The following is a 24,703-nucleotide window of genomic DNA, read 5'->3' as shown; positions in this document are numbered from 1 at the left end:
CCTCTGCAAGTGATTTAACTGATTTTGTTTAACAAGCTGTTAATCGGAAAAAATATCAAGTCCCTTTCCCGTCAAAGCACACACACACGCGCACAAATACTTTGTTGGGCGTAACGACGCAATAAGAGGCCATTGAGCCGATACTAATTAGGCCGATATTTATAAAGCGGATGAAAAAGACGAAAATGAAAGAAAAGGTGAAAATATAACAAAACGAGCTGGGTAAATTACAACCAATGTGAAAAGCAAATTTCAATTTGGCCGGATTTATTAAATGCTTAAAAAATGCAAGTAAAATTATTTACAGCTAAATTAAAACTTTTTTAGATGTGGCAACGCAGCCGACAAAACATAAGCAGAAAAATAATAGGCCAATTTTTTTGAAACGGAACAATTACCGTTTGGAAAAACTGGTCTGGCACAGACCAGTTTTTCCAAACGGTAATGAACCAAGATACTTCTTTATGAACCAAGATACCATCAGTTCAATGAGTTCAATAAGTCCGGTGGACAAATTTGTTTGCAAGAAAAAATCTAGTAACCAATTGCAATACGCTTGCTATCGTGAGGGTATAAATTATGCATTTCCAAAACTTGAGAGATATATTGCGTTCGAAAATTTCTGAAATCGAGTTATAATGATTTTTATGTTGTTCAAAAGAAAACGTTTTTTTTTCTATTAATTTGATGAATTAAAAATGCATCAACTGTATTAATTTAAGACTATTGGACTTATTACACGCGATACACTTGCAACTACAATAAAAGTTAATTGCAGCACAAGCAAAATCCTAGATGTGTAAACTTAGCCGACAAAACTTGATAAACGAAAACCCGACAAATTGAAATGAAACAAGAACAGGGTGCGGCCGGGACTCATGCCCATGAACATAGGGTGCAAAGGCGACGGCGTTACCTCTAGGCCAGTCACTGGAAGTTTTTAAGCTTCGATAATCAAGTAAGAAAAACAAGCAAGATTTGTTAGAAAACTTGTTTACGGGGAAAGTCTAGCTGCCGATTACAAAAGAAATCAACAGTGAAACGGCAAAAAACATAAATTTGAGCCTGCGCAACTGTTAAGACTATTCCTGAAACAAAATCTTCGCGACCTATATAAAAGTCTGAAGATTTTGTTTCAGGAATAGTAATATTGAACATAGGGTGCAAAAGCGATAAGTTATTATGACTCTTAATAGGTTATAATAACTTATCATTACGTGAAAACGATATTTAGGGGCACTTCCAATCAAATATGAGAGAGCTGAGTTGAGCTTGCTTGAAAAATAACCATTTCAATAGCCAAATTGTCAAAACATAAATTGAACGTCGAAAAACTCTTAAAACATTCACTTTTAAAACATCAGATCTAACCAAGTTAGCCTTCATGTGATTTTTTCAAGTCTTAATTTTGACCCAAGAATTGCTGAGTCCCTCGACTCACGAAATATTATACAAATAAGAATTAGTTTTCGACTGAGCGAGACTTTTAATCATTTTATGCACCATTGTTTGCTATTAATACAAAATCTCTCAGCTGATCCAAGTATGACTTTTTTCAATTTTCAACAAGTAGTGAAGCATGTTTGTTTTTCAGCTGCGACGGAAAATGGCGACAACAAATCACTCGAGATGAAGGTCCCAAGTAGAAATCAATTTAAACTTGGCCTTTAAAGTCCAATTCTCAGAGATTGAACAGTCTTCAAGAGAAGAAGGACCGTTAAGCTTTCCTCTTGAAAACGCAAAATGCATCAAACACTCGAAAGGATAACATAAATAATGGAACAAGAAACAGATAAAACAAAATTGATAAAATGAACAACCGTAGCTTAGATTAAAAAATGCCAATCAGCTATGTAACCAAACTAGTTCTGCTGAAAACGTGACCTGATGATAAAATATAACCTCCATAGCTAATTTCAAATTACTAAGAAGCGGAAAATGATTCAAGCCAGATAAAACCACCAGGGTCTATAAACGACTAAACTGAAAATGTCCTAAGAATCTACCCGAGTAGATCTTTACGTTGAATTGTAAATAAGTTTCTCGTGTATCTGTGGAGATTGAAAAGAAAATGCAGTATTATAGTTATTATTAGAAACTTGATGCCCTGCTTTAGAAGCTATCTGCGCATATCTTAAATAATCTTATGTATTCAGTGACTGATGAAACATTTTTTTAATTCACGTATTTTATAATAATGTACACTTGTTCCATTCTTTTTACACAGGCAATGTACTAAACGTAAAAAAAATCCGAAGTCGAACCGCGAAACTCAGATCTGAGCATGAACAAATTTAATGATTTTTTCCTTTTAAAAAAAAGATAAAATCATCACGTTTACATAAGAGTCTTCACTATGCTCAATGACTCTTTAAAAATTCAAACCACCAAGGCATATCTTAAAGGCCATTAAATTTTAGCTCTTTGTTCCAAAAAAACCAACAAAACGACCAAAATAAGTTAAAAAAACTAGAATCCGCAAACACCAGCACCAAAAAGTCAGTTTAAATGCAACAAGGAAAGCCGTCTCCAAATGACTAATCAGCTCGCGAAAAGCTAGTTGTTGCTCAGTTCAAGCTATTCAATCAATGAAACTTCAAAACAGTTCAAGTTATTTCGTGAATCGAATCGGAGGGCGCAGAGATGAAAATTTTCTAAGCAAGCTACTCCACATATGGAACTTTGGGATATTCCTAATTAATTCATATAGCGAATAAGATGACAATAAGTTAATTTTTTTCTATTAAAGCCATTCAATCAATTAAGCTTTAAATACTTCACTTCATGGACCAAATCTGAATATGATAAGTTCAAGATTTTCTAAGCAAGCTACTCCAGCTAAGAAATTTAAAGTCTTTATATTTCGTCTTTCTTTTCTATCAAATTCTTTGAATTTCATGAAAAGCTTCAAAATTTCTAAGCAAGTTGTTCAAGTGATGAAAATTTAAAATATTTCAAGTTATTTCGTAGACCGAATCAGTTTGCGATAAATTCAAGAGTTTCTTAGCAAGCTATTCTAGCTATGAACTATTTAAATAATTCAAAGTCATATTAAAGAGCGAACCAGTTTCTGTTACTCTTTGAAGCAAGCTTTTCATTGGATGAAACTTTTATACGAGTATTTCATAAAAAAATCGAAGTTTTTCTAAATCAGCTATTAGTTTTGAAACTTTGAAATATTCCATGCTGTTTCATGTAGCGAAAAGGATGGCAAAAAATTTAGTTATTTCTATTGAAACCATTCAAGTGATGATACTTTGAAATATATCAAGTTATTCCATAGAGCTAATCGGATGGCATTAGCTCTATGGAATCAAGTTTCTCTTAGCAAGTTATTTGTTATGAAACTTTGAAATATTCCAAGTTAATACATGTAGCGAATCGGATGGCAAAAAGTTTAATTACTTCTATTGCAGCCATTCGAGAATGAAACTTCAAATATTTCACTTCATAGACCAAATCTGAAGATAATAAGTTCAAGATTTTCTAAGCAAGCTACTCCAGCTAAGAAACTTAAAATCAGGCAATATTTCGTCTTTCTTTTCTATCAAGTTCTTTGAATTTCATGAAAATCTTCAAAATTTCTAAGCAAGTTGTTCAAAAGATGAAAATTAAAAATATTTCAAATTATTTTGTAGACCGAATTGATTCGCGAAAAAACTAAGTTTTTCAAAGCAAGCTTTTAGAGCTAAGAAATATACCAAATTATTTAATGAAGCCAATCGCTTTGCATAAAACTTCTCAAGCTTTTCAATATATGAAAACTTTTCGTAGGCTTTTCAAGATATGAAAAATTTCAAATTATTTCATAGACTGAATCAGTTCAAGAAAAGTTGACTTTTTCAAGCAAGATTTCCAGCTATGAACCTTGAAAATATTTCAAGATATTTCATAGACCGAGTTGGCTCGCAAAACTTTCAAAGCAAACTATTCAAGCTACAAAACAAAACTTGGACATACTCAAGTCATTTTGTAGACCGAAGCTATTCGCTTGAAATTTCTCGAAAAGGTCGAATCGGTTTGTGAAGTTTTGCTAGTTAGTCCAGCTGTGAAACTTTGAAATATTTGAAGTTACTTCATAGATCGATTGACCAAATCAGTTTTCAAGGATTTTTTCAAACTATTTCATAGACCAAATCGTTTTGCAAAAAAGCTAATGTTTTCTTAGTAAGCCATTAAGACCCTGATAACTTGAAACATTTCAAGTTATTTCAAAGGGCAAATCGGTGTGCAAAAAATTGCTTAGAACAGGTTAGCAAAAAATGTGCTAAAAAAACCCAAGCTTTACGCAAAACGATTCGGACTATGAAATAGCTTAAAATATTTCAAGGTTTTTCCGAGCACGCTATTCATGCGATGAAACTCTGAAATATGTCAAGTTATTTCTTAGAGCAGTTCGGCTGGCGAGAAATTTCAATTTTTCTAAGCAAGCATTGAAGCGACTAAACTTTGAATTATTTCAAGTTTTCATTGAGCAAATCGATTGGCGAAAAGTGTATGCTTTTCTAAGCAAGCTCTGCAAGAAATGAAACCTTGAAATATTTCAAGATATTCCATAGCGCAAATAGGTTTGCAAAAAGCTAGTTTTTCTAGCAAGGAGGTTGCTGTTTTTCGTGAGTTCGTTTCCGAAGGAAATCAATCAGAAAAGGCAAAATTCAGGAAAATGAATTTAGTTCATCTTGTCTGAAGAAATGAATATTCTTGAATATTCCATCCGTAAGAAAATTTCAAAGTTCTAGAATTTTCTTGGCCTTCTCTTAAACGTTAAGCCAAAAGAACGTTGCATTCGACAAAGCTAAAACATTGCTTTCACTTAAAAATTGCGTCCATAGCGCATCCCGACTTTCATTTTATATATAAGAAGATTCATTCACCAAGGCTATGCACCTAAACTGCCACCAAATGAAGACTTTTATTTGCAAGATGGGTTAGACAAAAAGTTGATTCGTAAAATACAGACGCACAGCTGGACTTTGCATTATGGAGATAGATAGACTCGCGTCCTCGCATCTGCACCATGTGCTCTTAAATCTCTCAAAACACTAGCCACCAATATGATGGCTAAACACGTGCTATTAAGAAACGAAGTGTACCATAACACAAAGATCGCTTGTGTGAACTCTAAGCTAACTTTTTTTTGCACCAGTTCCGCTTTTTTACAGACTACAGTAGAAAAAAGACTAGTAAGAATTTGCATCTACCTGTGTGACAGTCGTGTCCAGCAGCGCCACTGCATTAATGAAACTCAAGGTCGCAGTTGCCAACTTGAGCACATGCTCAGGCGGAGGAGAGGGAGGAAGCAAATTAGAACTTCTGCTTTTGTTTCCAGTTACATCCGAGTGGAGTAGTGTTCCGTACAGGAGGGAGACGGCACCCAGCAGTTCAGTGGATTTGAGAGTAGTCACCAGAAGTGTGAAGTCGTCACTCACTCTCTCCGTCACAAACTGACCCAGCCTGAAAGAGAGAAATGCCCAACCTCTACATACAATCAGTATATTAACAGCGAATACTGATCCACACGCATTGAACCATTCTAGTCAAAAGCATAGCCAACAGGCATTTGGAAAACAGTCAAAAAACGCAAGGAACAGAAAGCATAGCCAATTGACAGTTGTAAAAGAGCAATGAACGCAAGTGAACAGAAAACAAAATTGAATTTGTTGAAAAAAATCTCTTTTCGAATTTCAAAGAAAAAAAACATTTACCCTTTAAGCTCTTTGAATTTCTAGAACCATTCATGATTGGCGTTTTTTATATAACATTAACCAATAGAATAAATTTTTATTCCACTGCAAATCTAAAAACTAAATCCCACTTCGCGCCATTTGTGCTATTTACGTATCTTTCAGCAGATCTTTCAAATTTCAATTGAACTCGAACGGTACATATATTTCTAAGGGCATTCATAAATGCATATAAGTGGAAGAATGCACATCTGTAGTTATTAGAGCATTTTAACACATTCTCCTAAAAAAAAAACAAAAAAAAATTACCAAGACCTACAAAAGAGTCTTCACTACGTTCATTACTCTTGAAAAAAGTACTGACTTGAATTTTTAAAATCCTTTCCAACATCAAAGAAAAAACTAAACTGCCTTGAAGCTCTTTGAATTTTAAGAACAATATATGATTGACACTTTTTCGCTTAAATTAACTTATATTGAAAAAAAAAATTGTCGTGATCTTTACACTTGCTGTTCGATAGTTTACTTTGCCTTTCTCTTAACAAGGTAAGTGAACTGAACTTGAAAAGAAACTAAATGGCAAATGGTATTTAGTAGTTCTCGAGAAAATTCAAAAATTCTCCAAAGCTTCTAAATATCCACAAAAAAAACAAATCCATTGAATTTTCATTATTTCAATTTTTTATCAACAGTAACTAGCCTCCAGCAAACCAGAAACAAAAATACAATGACATGCAGCAAGAACAAGTCAAAAATAAAAATGCAAGTGCCACTTAAAAAGAAAAAAAATTCATACCATAATATGGCACACAGCTGCGCAAAATTTATAAAAATCGAAAATCATTCACAAATTTTTCTTCTGAATTTCCTGTTTTTTCCCGTTTATAGCTTTTCAAAAGGTAAGAAAATAGTCAACAGACAGTTGTAAAAGAACGCAAGGAAAAAGGAAACAAAATAATAACTTGTTTTTTGAAAAAATCTCAACTCAAAAAATTCAAAAAAATATGATTGGCCTTTTATTGATAAAATTAGACCAATTTGAGAAAACTGGATAAATAAGTAAAAATTTTATTTAGCAGGAAAATCTGATGATTACATATTTTCGAACTTAGAACTCGATCACGGTTTTCGAGACCTTCACACTTATGCTGTGCAATAGTGGAGTTTCCCGAGAAAAATCACGACTTATGTAAGAGTCTGAACTACGTTCATCGACTCTAAAAACTACCGAAATGAGCGGTATTATTAGATAGAAAAGCAAACTTAATTGTATAAAATGTACCAAAAAGGGTTCGTATTTTTTTAACTTCTCATTATTCATTACATTTTGAGTTATTCACTTTTGGTCCCAGGAATGGTTAAAATTAAGCTTCATATATTGAACAAAAATAACCGACCCTATCAACTGACCCGCTTTTCAGTTGACTACCCTACACAACTGCGCCACTGACGCATATCGAAACCAAAGAAAAGCGAGAAAGCGGCAAAAGGGAGCTTACAAATGCACGAAAAGACAGGTTTGCATGTAATAATTTGGATTGCAACAAACTAAAGTCAGCCACATTAACTTTGCATGCAAAAAATGGAACGTTTAAACGCAAATTGTGTATAACTTTTGGATCTGAAAAATTTCGTGATATAAACAGAATTGAAAAACTTCAGAAAATGAGTTTTTAGTATTTTACTGTTGTATGAAGCAAATAGTTTTTTTTTCGCTTCAATTGATCAATTGAAAAGTATCAATAAGGTAATTCATTGCTAATCAAATGTCAAATCGCATTCTGCCAAATACCGCAAGGGTGCCCCAAAAGTGGCACCAATATTTGTGACTTAGATTGGAAACAAAAAGAATAGTCGCGCTATCACACTACGCTCGCTAAAGTCCGCAAGTGTAATAACTGGATGAATAGGCAATTTTTTTTTATTCCGCTAGGAAATATGAAAAACTCAAATCCATTTTCAAAACTAGAAGTTTATCACGATTTACGTGACCCTTACCCTTAACAAAGGAAATGAACAGAACTTAAAAAAATATCTAAAGACAAAATGCAAAAGTTAAAATGAGCCTGAACAAATTTCCTGAAAAAAAAAATAAAAAAAAAACTCATCGACCAATATAGGAGTCTGAATTAAATTCATCAACTCTTATACAAAAAAAATCACCAAGACCTATATATGAGTCTTCAATACGTTCATTTCTCTAAAAAATTGCACAGGGCAAATTTTATCCGCTGCGATGGTGTTGGAAGGAATCTCGATACAGCACATTTCTTTGTAGTTCTTTTTAAGGTTAGTCAGTGATCTTGCTGTTTTTTTGATGTTCGACAATCGAGTTTTTCTTCTTTAAACCAAGAACAAGGACACATATTGAGAAAAAAATCCAAACTCGAACAGCAAAAAATCAAATCTGAGCATTAACCGAAATTAATAAGAAAAAAGCAAAACGACTTCATTGACTCTTAAAAAATAAAACTGCCAAAACATAACTTGAATGTCAACAGCTTCTTTTTCTTTTTTGGTTCTGTGTTTCTGAAAAAACTAACAAAACGACTTAAACGAGTGAAAGTTCACATCTGCAAAAATCAGTCACCAAAAAAGTCGATTTACCAGATGCTAGTAAATCGCCAATTCTATGCAAGTATACTGCCTCTAGCTAAACATTTAGATTTGCAACTTGGGTTAGAAAAAAAATGGAATCGTAAAATACACACGCGGAAATGAGGAGGCAAACATTAGCCTTGAAAATTGTCGCAAGGTGACCTAATAAAACCCCCAATATGAAAATTATTATACTCGCGTCTTCGCAGCTGTACTATGTGCTCTTAAATCCCGTAAAAACACTAGCCACCAATATGATGGATGAACAGGTGCTATTGAACGGTCCTATTGAACTAAGGAGCAAAATAGCCACCAAAATGAGTACTATCTGATGAAAGTTGGATGGTAAAAAACGAATTGTACTATAACACAAAGATCGCATGTGTAAACACCAAGCTCACTTGCTTGCTTGTGTAATAAAAGAGAGCCAACAAACAGCTGGAAGTGACAACTCAAAAACATAGCCAACGGACAGTTGGAAAATAGTAATGAACGCAAGGAAACTGAGAAAAAAAACCGACTTGTTTTTTCATAAATCTTCTATTTTTGAATTTCGAAAAAAATATATAGATGGCCTTAAAGCTCTTTAAAATTGTAGAACAATTTATGATGGACACTTGTATGTTGAAATTGACAAAAACTGGATCAATAGGTAAAACTTTTATTTCGCTGGGAAATCTGATAATTAATTTCCATTTTCGAAATTAGAAGTCGATCACGTATTTCGTGACCTTTAAAGTTTTGCCGTTCAATGGTAGATTTTGCGTTCCTTTTAACAATAGAAACGCACTGAACTTAAAAAGAAATCACAAGACAGACCGCGAAAAATCAAATATGAGCGGGAACAAATTTTAAGGCTTTTTCCTGAAAAAAAAATTCGTAATTACTAAATTTAGTAATTACTACTTAGCACCAGTTCCGCTTTTTTTTTTACAGATTACAATTAATAATGACTAGTCAGGCAGGCCAAAATGATTTTGTGAACTCGCCCCAGAACTAGGCACCTTAATTGTCTGAAATTATCGACGATTACAGGCAAATTTTTGAAACATAGCCAACATAAAGTTGTAAAAGAGTCAACAACTCATGTGATCGAAAAACAGGGCAACAGACAGTTGGAAAAGAGTCAATGAATGCAAGTAACAGAAAAAAATACTGAAATGTTTCTTGAAAAAAATCCCAACTTTCGAATTTCCAAGAAAAACATAGATGAAAGCTCTTCGAATTTCTAAAAAAAAATATATGATCTTTTCGATAAAACTAACCCAATTTGAGAAACATGGATCAATAATTCGAACTTTTGATTCGGTGGTAAATCTGAAAACTCAATTTTGCTTTCGAAACTAGAAGCCGATCGCCTTTTTCAAGACTTTCACAATTTTGCTTCTCAATAGTGGAATTTGTCTTCGCTTTAACAAAAAAACTAAATTTAAAAATCAAACCGCGGAAAAACAAAAATTAAGCCTTGACAAATTTTAAGAATTTCCTTGGAAAAAAAACAAAAAAAAATCACCACCTACCTATATAAGAGTCTGAACTATGTTCATCGACTCCTAAACTAAGGCTGAAATCGACGCTTTAGGTTTGGAAAAATTTAAGGCGTTCGCTTCTCACCCAAACTCAACGTACTCCAGCGCTCGAGGTGCTTTAAAAACGTTTAATGCTATGCTACGAAAAAAAAATGAAAGAGTCAAAGTGTGGATCCATTAGGTAGCCCCGTAGACAAATCCCTGAAAAGGATGTTTTAAGTCGAATATAAAACTTTTCGACATTTTAAGCTTTATTTCACTTGATACAATTTTTTTAAATAACTTAAACTTTTGCAAAAAGTAATAAAATAGTAGTAAGCGTCTGAAAAAAAATAGAAAAACCGAATCTCGTACATTATCACAAGGAGCAGAGCTAAAACCGTAGATACAAGTTTAATATTTTTCAATTTATTAAACTGATGCAGTATAAAATGGGTAATTCCAAAAAAGTGGCCTCCTCCAAATTCTTAGTGGTTACTCTAATTAAATAACATAACCAATCGAAGATGGGAAAAGACTAATGAACGCAAGAAAACACTGACTTTGTTTAAAAAAACTCAACTTTCGAAATTCAAAGAAAAAAATAGATGCACTTTAAGCTCTTTAAATTTCTAGAACAATTTATGATTGGAGCTTTTTTGTGTTTTTTTTTAACATGAAACCAACTAGAGAAAACTGGACCACTAGATAAAAGTTTTTTTATTCGGCTGGAAATCTAAAAATTAAATTCACTTTCGAAAGTAGAAATTGTTCGTTTTTTTGCGCCATTTTCACGTTCGTATTTGGAGAGGGATAGTTACGTCACTTTCAGCAGATGAATTCCAATTGAACTCAAAAACAGCATTTACACCTAGTGCATTCATAAATGCATCAAAATGTATGAATGCACATCTGTAGTTGTTAGAGACTTTTCATTAAAAAAATAACAAAAAAAATCAGCAAGACCTATATAAGATTCTTCACTGCGTTCATTACTCGTAATTAAGTGAAATTTATTGACAATTTGGAAATTTACGACCACTTAACCATTTTTTTTTAATTTAAGGCGTAGCCGCTTGTTCGTGGAGGCTTCCCATCAGCCGTTGCCTTGATTAGGGCCCTTGATATCAGATTCGGCTAGGTAGTTTTCGAGAAAAGTTTAAAAAATTCAATTGACCTTCCTGAGGGCCATGTTTTAAAATAAACATGACGTAGCCGCTCATACAGGGGAGCTTCTCTCAGCCTTTTCTTTTGTTTGAACCCGAAAGTCTCACATTTGGGAGGGTAGTTTTCGAGCAAAGTCAAAGTTTCAAAAAACGGGCGAAAAATCTATAACTTGACTTCTCCGAGGACCATTAATGTTTTTGGATTAAATTTGGACGAGGCCGTTTATACAGAGGAGCTTCATACAACCTCTTCTGTCGATTGAAACCAAAATATCAGATTTGGGAGGGTTGTTTTCAAAAGAAAATGTTTCGAAAACCAATCAAAAAGTAACAAATATGATTAATCCGAGGCCAAAAATTTTGTTCTATAGAAATTTGGGCGTAGCCGCCAACGCACGATTCCAACAAACCATTCTCTCCATTTAATTCACAATCCCAGATTTGGCAGGACCGTTTTCGAAAACAGTCTCTAGTCAAAAAATACCTATTGAGCCGGAAATAAAAAGATTTTAAGTCCCTCTGAAACTAAAATGACCAACACGAGCAACTACCATGATGTGGCAACTAAACCGACAGTCTTTTCTTTGAGCAGACACAACTTTCACCCAAAAAAAATGATTTATTGATTTTTATAAAAAAATCTTTCAAGTCCACTAAAACTACATTGTAAAACATTTGCACTTGTAACTACAATGCAAGTTGCTCTGAGAACAAGCTAAATTCGCCATGTGGCAAAAAAGCCGACAGAACTTGAGCAGATAAACGAAAATCCGACAATTCAATTTTCACCGGAAAAAGAATTTCAATGGCATACATACTAAAAAAAAAACAAGGCCCGACCAGGACTCAAAACCTTGACCATAGGGTGCAAACGCAAACACGTTACCTCCAGGACAAATATGAAGCAACTGATGGATGGTAGGGTTCAATAATTTAGCAAGTGCAATTTCTTGTAAGCATAGCCAATCGAAGATTGGAAAAGAGTATGAAGGCAAGTAAACATAAAAAAACACTGACTTTCTTGAAAAAATCTCAACTTTCGAAGTTCAAAGAAAACAATAGATGTCCTTTAAGCTCTTTGAATTTCTAGAATAATTTATGACTGGCGCTTTTTTGAAAACATAAACCCAACTTGAGAAAACTGGATCAAAAAGTAAAGTTTTTATTCTGCTGGAAAATCTTAAAAATACATTCCTCTTTCGAAACTAGAAATTGTTCACGTTTATGAACCCAAAAATGTCAAGTTATTTTAGCGCCGTTTGTCTTTCATAATAAGGAATGAAATTTGAATAAGGAAATGAATATAAATTGAACTTGAAAACAAAAACGAACCAAACCGCGAAAAATCAGAAACAACCTATTTGATTGATAAATCAATTCGTACTTTTTCATTTAAGCAGCGAAAAAAACACCCGAATACAAACTCTCCCCCTTCCCCCCATTTCAATAGTCGGAACGATTACACTACTCACATTGTGTGAAGTGATCTCGTGGTGTTGGTGAGTAAAGTCATGAGGGTGGTGAGGAATTGAGCACCCTCTGGGTCCATGTAAACACTCCTCCTCACCCCACCGAAGAAGAGGGCCAGTTTGTCCACCAGACCACAGCACACCATGTAGCTGAACAGATTCTATGCTTATCACATAATGACACACGAATATATCATCAGAAATATTAATTTTCATTATAACATCAAACTCATTTTTTTCAAGTGTGAAATAATGGAATTCGATGACATCAAAAACAAGCGTTTCATAATTCAATTAGTGGTAATCGAGCAGAAACTCATGCATTAAAGTCGTTTTTGATATAAATGCATTATATGTGTTCTTATACCCTTATTAAACGATTGACTAAATCGTACAACTTCCCTGAATGATAATGTAGTAGATGGCGGAAAATCAAATTCAGCTGCCAGCGATGCTGAGGAGCAAACTCATGTGGCGTGAGGCGCTCCTCAAATCTTTTATCCCTACTGATATAAAAATATCAGCAGAACTCATCAGATACAATTTCTTCTCAAAATAAGGTTCTCAGCGGACAACAGAACCAAGACATCAGCATATTTTGACATAGTAGAGCAGCAGCGCTGATTAAGACTTTCTAACGGAGCTCAAACAGTTAGAGAGTTCAGCAATCATGAAAGAATTGGACCATTATGATTTAGGACTTGCTTATAGAAATCGGGGCTAAAGATATCGGGAGCTCATGGCTCTGTATCAAAACACCACATTTTACAGCAGTCAAATGCAGCATTGGATGCCTCTCTAATCAAAACAACTTTAACGTCCTAAGCAAACAACTATAGAACCTTAGATCAAGATATAGTGTAGAGCAGATTAACAGGTAGAAGGAAATCATCGGTAGGTACAAGTATGGGGACAAAACTATCTGAATACAAGCTAATACATGTGGGTGGGATATATGGTATTGGTAGCTAATTGTAGTAGAGTAGACTTAAATACTGAAGCAGAGGCGAAGCAGAGCTGAGCTTCACACCGTGCGATACAACACAAGCATAGCATGATAATTTAGCACACAAAAATTGAGACGGAAGGGTTCCAGTTTGGAAAGAAAAACAGGCCCTGGTCAGATTCGACCCCAGGACGTTTGTCGTCCGAGGCATATTCGTTACCTCCCGGCTGAGTTAGCCGGGAACGCATAGAAGTTTGAATTCATTATTAGCCAAGATACAAATGATTCTGTTAAACAAGTTGCTAACCCGAAAAAAGTCTAAATTCCAATTTAATAACGCTTGCATATCGCAATCGTAAAAACATATGCCCTTAAAGCTCTTTGAATTTCACAATCAACTAATGATTGGTTATTTTTTTGATTAAATTAACCTAATTTGAAAACTGGACCAATAGGCAAAACTTTTATGTCGCTGGCCAATCCGAAAATTATTCATTTTCGAAATTAAAAGCCGATCACGTTTTTCGTGACTTATGCAATTTAGCTTCTCGAATTTGCAGTTTGTTTTCCTCTGAAAAATGAAAAATTAGCATGAACAAAAAACAAAGACTTTTTCTTTTAAAAAAACAAAATCACCAACACCTATATCAGAAAACTCACTGCGTTCAACAATTCAAAGTTGAAAAAACTTCAATGTAAAAAATATATGGCCTTCGCCCTCTTTCAATTTCATGGCAAACTTATGATTAACTCTTTTTTGATAAAACTAACTCAATTTGAGAAAACTTGATTAAGAGGTAAAATTTTCATTTTGCGGGGAAATATCAAAGTTGAAATCCACTCCTCGCAGTTTCCACGTTTGTATTTGGAGAATGAAATTTACCTCCTTTTTAGCAGATGAAATTTAAACTGCATTCAAAAAATATATACATACTACCTAAGTGCATTCATAAATGCTTTAACATGTATGAATGCACATCTTTAGTTACTAGAGTATTTTAAGACTTTTTTCCTTAGAAAAAAAAACAACAAAAAGCATCAAGACCAATATAAGAGTCTTCACCATGCTCATCGACTCTTGAAAAATTCAAAAACACAACTAAAATATTCCGAAACAATTGTAACTTGTTTATGTCTGCCAATGGGGCTTTTTAAAAGAAAACGGAACCACCGAAATAAGACCGTGTTATGAGAACTTAGCAGACAAAATAAACAGACAGACGATAGTCCCAAAAAAGGTCTAGTTGGCAAAAACCTGGTCCCGAACGGATTTGAACATTAAAATTTTCTCGTTTCGCGCAGGTATATTACTTCTACGCCAGATGCGCTGGATAAGTGATTGATTTTGGAATTCATTATGAAGCAAGTTGAAACAAGTGTAACTTACACGTGCGAAACCTTGTGACCAAAGTTGTTTACAGGGGGGGGGGGGGGGTCAGTATAGTACTCGGTTGCAACAACTAGTACTCGTTTGCAACACCTAGTACTCGGTTTCACCACCTATTAACGGATACCGATTTCAACGGATACCGATTTCAGTGGTACGAACGGATGTTTCAGCTTCTTTGATGCAGCAACGAATACTTGACCACTTCTGACAAAAACAGTTTCCCACGAAAAATTGAGACGCTATACGATTCAGCAGAAATTTAGGTCTATTGACTTGATTGATGAAAATTTTAGTCGCAGTTCAACCACGCTTGCAACATAAAACTTAATGGAAGGATATATGATGTGCATTGTGCATGCCACAAAGAGTTCAAAACGAGGAAAACATACAAATGTTTACGACGAAAATACACGAACAAGAAATATATCAGTTGATTACAATGAACTAACAAAATCGAAGACGACAGATGGTGACTGGGAAAGGTTTTGAGCAATATATTCTTCTCTGCATTTACCTAACTGTGTCGGTGATTCTGCCTTTGCACTGATCATTCACTACTGGTCTGTTGAACTGCACAATCACACCCTTTCCTCCCCCTCCTCCTACAATTCCACTGCAGTTGACTTTGACACTGCTTTTGTTCACGCCACTGCCCGAGTACACTTCGTTGTCCACTGCGTACTGGGTCATGGTCTCCAACACTGTGGATATTAGGGTGCAGAGGGAAGACACTATTTGACTTTTGGGAAGAGGCTGCTGCGGTTGCCCATTAGTCGAACCACATTCATCAACACGTTTCAGGAGAGACTGAAAGAATCATAAATTGATAGAAATAATTTAGAACATAGCCAACTTAGTCGGAAAAGAGTAATGAACGCAAGGAAACTGAAAAAAAAACTGACTTGTTGTTTTTTCAAAAACAATCAACTTTTGATTTTCGAAGAAAAAAATAGATGTCCTTAAAGATCTTTGAATTTGTACACACCTTATGATGGTCATTTTTTTGTTAAAATTAACCCAATTCGACAAAACTAGATCAATAGGCAAAACTTTTATTTCGCTGGGAAATCTGATAATTAATTTCCATTTTCGAAATTAGAAGTCGATAACGTTTTTCGTGACCTTTAAATTTTTGCTGTTCGATAGAGGAGTTTGCCTTCCTTTTAACAATAGAAACGCACTGAAATTAAAAAGAAATCACAAAACAGACCGCAAAAAATCAAAATTTAAGTGAACAAATTTTAGGACTTTTCCCAGAAAAAAAAACAAAAAAAGACCTATTGTGAGTACTCACTACGTTCATTACTCTAACTTAACTTTTTAATCTGTCCCTGAGTCCAGAAATGCCTTGTTGTTATATGGTGGATATGTTCAGGTCAAAAGTCATTTATTTCAAACGATTCACATTATACGGCTAACATATGATTATACACTTATACGCTTGATACTATTGACCATAAAATCCTCATTAGTAAATTGAAGAAGTATAGAGCAAAGAGCAAAACCTCAGATTAGCTGAGAAGTAATTAAGTAACAAGCCAAGAGCGTAAAGAAATGGTTGGAACCAATTCCTTCTGCTGAATTTATTACTTTAAATTTTTCCATCAAGTAAGTTTTCGAACCTTGAAAAATGACACACTAAACCGGTTGAGTTGTTTTTGTCAGTAGTATAAGATTGGTACAGAGGCGAAGCTGCGCTTCCTAAACAATAGCGAGAACACGAAAAAAAAGCAGCTTTAAGTGAAATGAGAAAAGATAGAAATAAGCCTCGAATTACAATAACTTTGCTACGTATGGGCTTCAAATCTAAGACCTCGAGTCTCACGCCCTACGCTCAGAGCCACGAACGCTCTACAACCGGCAAACACAAGTCACAAAAAAGCAGCTACATATACTAACAAATTACCAATGCTATGCAGCCAGATACAAATCGACACAATTTAGCAAGTAGTAGCTTGGAATATAAAAAGCTGAAGGCATCCACACTAACTTGGCATATAACAAATTGGAAAGCATAAAGCCACATTATCTATAAAATAATGCATTTCGAAAAATTGCGAGATATATTGAGTTAGAAAATTTCTGAAATCGAGTTTTCATTTTTAATAGCGTTTAACGCTCCTCCGGTGCTTCGAATTTTTAATAACTCCTAAAAAACCGCATACATTGGAAATAAGATCTGCATCCTTTCACATCACCCAATAACAGGGATAGTACTTTCAATTTTTGTAAAAAATGTTCTTATTCTAGTTTTCTTTTCAATTCAAATTTGCAAAACCATAAAATTTTAAAATGAAATAAAAACGTCACAACTCGGACACTAAAAGCAATTGAGCAGTCGCATTTGAACGCAAAATTTGCAACTCTTGGGAGTAACCTCAGAGTGCCCAACTACAGTGTTGGGAATTTCAAAATTTGAGAAACTTCAAATTCAATATTTTCTAATTTTTTTTTTGAAAAAAAACTACATATCTCTACAAACTACTAAAAAAAAGTATCGAGAAATCATAATTGGAGGCAAGTTTTTCAAGCCCTGAGTGCTCTAACATTTGAGGGTCACATTTGGAGGCAAGATTCACAACCCCCAGAGAGAACTCAGAAAGTCCCCAACTACAGGGTTCAGATTGTCAAAATTTGACGAAAAAAAACCTACTATATATTTAAATGCCGGCCACTATCTCGTCATGCTTAGGCTTTTCCAAAAACTTTCCGAAGCCTCGCATAAAAAACAACAAAACCCATTTATTTTTATGATAACTGTTTTTTTTAAACATGACCTAATACTAGCCAAAAATATAGCAGCAAAATATGCTTTCAAATTGCTTCTGCTTAAATAGGCTTAAATATGACTAAATTGAAATATACCGAAAATGCAACCAAATGAGCACTTTTATTTGCGACTTAGTTTAGAAAAAAGTTCTTCGTAATAATGCACTACGCTTCGCATGTGTTATCAGATAAAATTACGTTACCTACCTTATCAAAAAACGTTTTATCATTCTATTTGATAAAAAATGAGATGCATTTCAATAATTTCGTTAAATAAATTAATTTTCTTCTTCACATGACTCAGATGATCCAAAAACAGAATTCAAGCATGCACAACTATCTTAAAAAATATTACCAAAAAAATGTTGTTGCTTTTTTGAAATCGATTAACTCGTTTCCACTCAAACTATAACTGGACATTATCATCGATAAAGTGATATTTCAAAGCCATGTTAACTGATCCATCTTAAATTTCAACAGCAACTGTTCCAAGTTTTATACTTTTCATTAGTTAAAGTTCTCATTATATACAGTTTCATACCCCCATGTGGTTGTTGATGATGTCTACTAGGGGCGATAGTTTGTTGCTGAAGAGTAAGTAGCGACAATTTTCGACTGAGGCCGGTGCACCGCTACCTGCAGGAGACAATAGACAGCTGTTCTGCAGCACAGACGCCGCCAGACATTCTGATCTAAACTCAAATAGACGAAAACAATGAGAACATGTGATGTAAATAGCATCAAAACAGGGGGCTAAACTTAGACTGGCCGTGGCCGAGTGGGTAAAACGTGCGGCCTTTGACACGAAGGACGTGGGGTCGAATCACACTTTAGTCACCGATCCCAATTCAAGGTCCAATATAGTGCGGAGGGAGTAGGGCTGGAGCAAGTTTTAAAAAGGGGTTTAACTTTAACTAGCTAGACTCCCTTTTTATTGAAGCTTCATCATATTTAGGCTCTTCGAACTTCCCGAACCTAATATTAATTACATTTTCTGACAAGGCTAACCCAATTTGAGATAAATGAATCAATAGGTAATGTTACTTTTCGACACTGAAAAATATCAATCAAAATATATTTTTGAAACTGTAAATCAAATTTCAATTTTGAGCCATTTTCAATTTCTCGATTTGAGAAAACAGCTGGCCTTCCACTTGGTGATTGAAATTGAATTATTTATGAAAAACACCAGAAATTAGCACCAAAACAAAAATTTCAGTTTCCATAAATCCTTAAAAATCTAAAGAACTAAAAATTAGTCATCAAACAGCTGCAAAAGAGTCAATGAACGCCAGTCAACAAAAAAAACTGTACTCTTCTTACAAAAAAACGTCAACTTTCGAATTTAAAGGAAAAAAAATAAATGGAAGTTCGTAGGAATTCTAGAACAAGTTATGGTTGAAACTTTTTGATGAAATTAACCTAATTTGAGAACACTGGATCAATACATCAAATTATTTTTTCGCTGGGAAATTCGGTTAAAAAGCTCCAGTTTCGAAACTAGAAGTCGATCACGTTTTTCGTGACCTTTACACTTTCGCTCTTAGATAGCGGAGTTTGCCTTCCTTTTAACAAAAGAAATGAAGAGCACTATAAAACAAAATAGAATTCAAACCGCGAAAAAGTCATTCTGAGCCTGAACAAATCGTAAGACTTTTCCTGAAAAAGACCCGCCCTATATAAAGTATGAACTACGTTCATCGACTCTGACTCACGCTCATTACTTACTACGCTCATTACTTACTACGCCCATTATCAGTCAACGAGTTTAACACATTTAATGCAGAAATAATCAATCTTAGGAAACAAATTCTCAAGAATTATGAACTCATACAAGTCAACGAGTGTTGGACAGAGGCGAAGCTGAAATTTGCAAGCAAAGCACATCATTGCCAACAGCCAGTTGGAAAAATATCAGTGAACACAGAGGGGACGCTGCGCTTTGCAAACACTTGCGAGAACACGACCAAACAGCAGCTCTATCAATTAAAATTTCAAAAAGTTGATATAAGCCTCGAATTAGCAAAAACTCGGCTACGCGTAGGATTCGAATTTGCGACCTACTACAATCAGTAGATTTTAAGTCTCACGCACAATCCAGTCAGCCACGCAATCTTGACAACCGACACGAATAAAGCAGCTGCATGTGCTAAGAAATTGACAATGCCATTCAGCAAGTGGCACCAAAAAATAATATGGATTATAACAAATTGACGGCATCCACATTAACTTTGGATAAAAAAACTCGCAAAATATAAATCCACATTAATAATAAATAAATTATGCACTTCAAAATCCAGTTTTCATTATTGTTATGTTTGAAACAAGTCACTTTTTTCGGTTCATTGTCAAAGCACATGCTATGAAAAAGCTGTAAAGGTACCCAAAAGTGGCACCAATTTTGTGACTTAGGTCCAGACAGCCGCAAATGGCTCTTACCTTACCCTCTCCATCAGGGGAGCGCGAAAAGCATGCTCAGACTGCGTTTTTGGTTACGGAGCTTCCTAAGTCAGTCGTGTTTCTCCGTCTTTTAATTCTTATACTTCTCCTTCGCGCCAACATAAACCCCAACCCCGGACCTTATAACTACTCCCCGTATAATCACAAAATTCTCCGTTCCCAAGCAAGCGTGTAGTGCCACGTTTGTGGATAGATTCATGTAAAATGCAGAGGTCTAACCACACTGAAACACCGTCACAGAGATTTTTACTGTCCCACCTCCACAGCAAATTATACATTGCGCCTCCCATTAACCAATTCCGCAACTAGTTCCCGACCAACTTCTATCCCCTCCATAACTACACTGCTCCCAGCAACTAACACCACCTTGATTCCAAGCACCGACATTTACACACACGCTTCAACTACCTGCAACAAACCCCCTCCCACCCCAGTAACTAAGCAAATCAACTCTCACCGTCGAAATAGGTCCCTGAATAGTCTGCAGTTTAACTGAAATGGCATCTCTGGGAAAGCACCAAAAATGGCAGCTTTAATGTGCAAGTACCGCATCCACATTGCAGTTATCCAAGAAACCGAACTGACTCCGAAAAACCGCACTCCTTCGTTAAGGCCTAACTACACTTCACATAGAAAGGACGGACCGAGAGAGGGAGATCTACTAACTGCAATTCACAACTCTCTTCTCTACGACGAACATGAAATAGTGGACGACGGAACTCTGGAGGCGCAAAGCGTATATGTAAAGGTCAACAATCAGAATCTCCATATCACGATCTTTTATATTCCTCCCCATAGTAGCTGTTTTAAGGACTATAAAGCAACCATTTCAACTCTCCTCTCAGAAGAGAATAGTACAAAGCAATGCAAATGCCCACTCCAGACTTCGGTGCTCTAATATACCAGAGGACCGATGCTGAGCTAACCTAGGTGCAGATCTCATTCAATCCTCATTGGCTCCACTACATAATCACCACCAAACTCGACTGCCATACGATAGAAACTCTTCAGCATCATCAGCTGACATATCACTCGCATCTTCCTCAATTTTGCTCAATCTTGCTTAGCAAAAAAAATTCAAACTGTGCTCAGACCATCTATCAATTTTAATTAATCTTACTGTTCTCTCTGCATCCTGTCACTATATCCCTGAAGGATGTCGTCGTTTTTTTTATCTGCACTTAAGGACAAAGCAAAAAACTTGTACAACGAAGGGATAGCATCAGATTAACAAATCCGACAGTCCCACTTTTAAATGACCTAAACAGAGAAATCATGTCAAAAACGGCCAAAGAAAAAGAAATGAAATGACGGGAACTCATCCAGACTTTAAGTCATTATACTTCATCTAGCAAGTTCTGGAAAGTCGTCCGATCGTTAAATGGCCCTAAGTCTGTGGTAGGAACCCACCCAATCAATTTTAATGACAAATAATTTTGAAGGCGAAAGACATTGCAAATGTTTTTAATGTTCAATACACTAATTTGAGAACTCACAAAAGCAACAAAACTAAAACAGTAAACAAGCGAAAAGCCCTGAAACTCAGCTTATCTGACTCTTTAAATTTTATACCGCTCGAAGTCGAAAGTTCCATTAAACTGATGAAACCTTCAAAAGCCCTAGGACCAGACGGTCTATGTACGGTTCATCTAAAACAAATTGGCACAGTAGCTATTGATTTTCACGCACATTTTTAACCGCTCTCGATCTCTTAACATCATACTTCAATTATGGAAAATTCATATGTGGTGCCCCTCCCTAAACCAGATAAAGACCCCAAATTATCAGACTCCTACCGCCCGGTATCGATTTTAAGCCCAGCTGTCAAAATTTAAGAATCTTTAATTCAACCAAACCTAACTAAACACCTACCCAAAGCCGGCCACTAACATGGTTTTTGACCACTGCACTCAACCACTACGGCAATATCAGTCCTCGAAGTTTTTTTTTCATCAGTTTGTACTAAAAGAAGGTTTGTACTAACACACTCCGCTGACGACTAGTTTAAATAAGCACTGTTGCTCAAACTGGTTAAATAACGCATGAATTTTGTTTTGAAATTGTTACGTTTATGCGCAGGGGAAAAGTGGTCTCGTAGTAGATACGACACAAGGTGCGCTTATGCAAACACTGAGAACTAAAAAAACTAACTTGGCAGGTATTGTAGTAATTGACTTCTCAAAGTTCTCATTAGCCATGAGCAGCACACGACACACGACTGCAAAACCCGACTGGTCTCGGAAATAGTTTCTGTCTGCTTCACCCACCGACTGAAACGACTCAACACTTTCGCTTCTAGACAGACCTTACTTTCCCAAATTAACTATAGCGAGACGATACATTCTCGTCCCTTGCAAAGCAAAATAGTTAATTTAGGTCAAAAATATAACCCGAAAACTCGGTTGAAAGATATAACCCAGCCAATCGAAGATTGAAAAAGAGCAATGAACGCAAGTAAACATAAAAAAAACACTACTTTCTCGAGAAAATCTCAACTTTCGAATTTCAAAGAAAAAAAATAGATGCCCTTCAAGCTCTTTGAATTTCTAGAACGATTTATTATTGGCGCTTTTTTGATAACATGAACCCAACTTGAAAGACTGGATCAATAGGTAAAGTTTTTATTCCGCTGTGAAATCTTAAAACTGAAATCCACTTTCGAAACTAGAATCCCTCACGTTTTTTCGCGCCATTTCCACGTTCGTATTTGGAGAGTAGTATTAAAGTCACTTTCAGCAGATGGATTTCAATTGAACTGAAAAAGTTCATTCTACCTAAGTGCATCAATATTTTAAGACTTTTTCCTGAGAAAAAAAAATCAGCAAGACCTATATAAGAGTCTTGACTACGTTCAATACTCTTAATCAGAATTTAAATAACAAAATCATGTACGAGTGCGACATTTTATTCTTAATTATCTTACGCAATGTTTCATTGTGATCATAGCATCCGTCGTTATGTTTTTTTTTTCTTCCGAAACCAAGTCGTTTTGTTGTCTATTTATTGTCAGAATATCTCACCTGTTTATTGTTACCATTGGAAGCAGTTAAACTCTTGGTTAACAATCTGTCTAACTCGCCCAGATGACGGTCCAGCTGGCCCACTTTGCTGTCCGGCCATGCTCCTGATCCAGGCGCCGATATCAGTTTGTTCACCTCCTTCACGCTCTTCTGGATCTTAGACTTGTTCTCCGAAGTACGATCTAGAGACCCGCCGGTTTTATCCTGAAACCACAATGTTCCTACTTTGACTAATTACTCGAATGATTATGCTATAATGATTATGCTATAACTATCAATCGTATGATTCTTTTCATATAGTTGAAAAACTAAAAAATCAACAACCCTCCACATCTTTAAAAAATCTTACAGAAAATTAAAAACAAGAAAAACTTGAAAGAAAAATTATTGAAAACAATCAAAATAACATAGCAGACAAATAGCTAGAGAAAAAGGCTCTTCAAAGGCAAAAATTGACATTTTATTCAAATGAAATTAACCCAATTTAATAAAATTCGATTAATAGCCATTGATATAGGTATTGATCTTTCTAATCTCTTTTCGTCAATAGCACTGATACTTGGAGAACGTTATTAAACACAGAGGCGAAGCAGAGCTTAGGACCACTTGCAATGCAGGAGAAAGCCGCAAAGCAAAAAAAAACTTTAAAAAAAATCAAAAATGTCGAAAAAAAATTATCAAAAAACTTAATCAGCAACAGAATGTGAAAAGATAGCCAACAGAGAGTCGGAAAAGAGTCAATGAACACAAATAAACAGAAAAAAAAATACGCACTTGTTTTTCGAAAAGTCGAATTTTGAAACTTCTCAAGAAGAATGGACAGCCTCAAAGTCTTTTTGATTTTCAAGAACAATTAATGATTGACACTTTGTTGATAAAATTAACTCAATTTGAGAAAACTGGATCAATAAATTTTTTATTTCGCTTGGAAATCTGAAGATTAAACTCCACGTTCAGAAAAATAAGTCGATCACGTTTTCGTGACCTTTTAACTTTTGCTGTTCGATAGTGGAGTTTGACCTCCCTTTAACAAGGAAACCAACTGAACTTGAAAAAAGTCAAACCGCTAAAAAGTAAATTCAAAACTGAACAAACTTTAGACTTTTGCTGAAAAACAAAAAAAAACATCACGACCAATATTAGAGTCTGAACTACGTTCATATTAATTAGCATAGAAAGAGAAATTACCAAGTGGTAACAAAGCCAAAAATACCTGAGCGGAAACCCTTTATATCGAAAAGTTCTATATTACTAACAAAGTAAATTAAAAAATTTCAAATCTCCTTCCCCCTCAAAACGAACAGACATTAACGCTCATCAATCGAATCACAATTAGGCCACATAGAAGACATAATATAGGCTGAAACCTACTAATCCGAAAAAAGAAAGAAAACCCAAAACAAAACTTTAACTAGATAGCCAACTGACAGTCGAATTTCAAGAGAACTGATTCTTAATGGTTGACACTTTTTTCAATAAGAATAAGCCAATTTGAGAAACTAGACCAATTAGAAAAGTTTTCATTACACTGCGAAATCTGAAAGTTCAAGCCCACTTCGAAACTAGAAGTCAATCAAACTTTTTGAGACCTTTGCACTGTAACTGTTCGACAGTGGAGTCTGCCTAACTTTTAACAAAGGAAATGAACTGAACTTCTGAAGAAATCAAAACCCAAACCGCTATCAACAAAAAT

At 35.1% G+C, this 24,703-nt stretch overlaps 1 protein-coding gene across 1 annotated transcript in view; it reads right to left on the bottom strand.

Annotated features, from left to right (window-relative positions):
* Positions 1-24,703, bottom strand: part of LOC134854916 (S phase cyclin A-associated protein in the endoplasmic reticulum-like) — an 88,649-nt gene that overhangs the window by 19,700 nt on the left and 44,246 nt on the right. The window contains exons 18-23 of the mRNA XM_063871317.1: positions 23,011-23,214; positions 22,142-22,260; positions 18,072-18,222; positions 15,276-15,568; positions 12,429-12,575; positions 5,202-5,454 (exon numbers count right to left, since the gene is read on the bottom strand). Coding sequence (XP_063727387.1) covers positions 5,202-5,454; positions 12,429-12,575; positions 15,276-15,568; positions 18,072-18,222; positions 22,142-22,260; positions 23,011-23,214 — 1,167 coding nt within the window. The remainder of the gene's footprint in view (positions 1-5,201; positions 5,455-12,428; positions 12,576-15,275; positions 15,569-18,071; positions 18,223-22,141; positions 22,261-23,010; positions 23,215-24,703) is intronic.

The sequence above is a fragment of the Symsagittifera roscoffensis genome, chromosome 9 (genome assembly GCF_963678635.1).
Source record: "Symsagittifera roscoffensis chromosome 9, txSymRosc1.1, whole genome shotgun sequence".
NCBI classification, from domain to species: domain Eukaryota; kingdom Metazoa; phylum Xenacoelomorpha; order Acoela; family Convolutidae; genus Symsagittifera; species Symsagittifera roscoffensis.
Note: the sequence above shows the minus strand (reverse complement) of the source record. Positions and strands in the feature narration are given on the sequence as shown.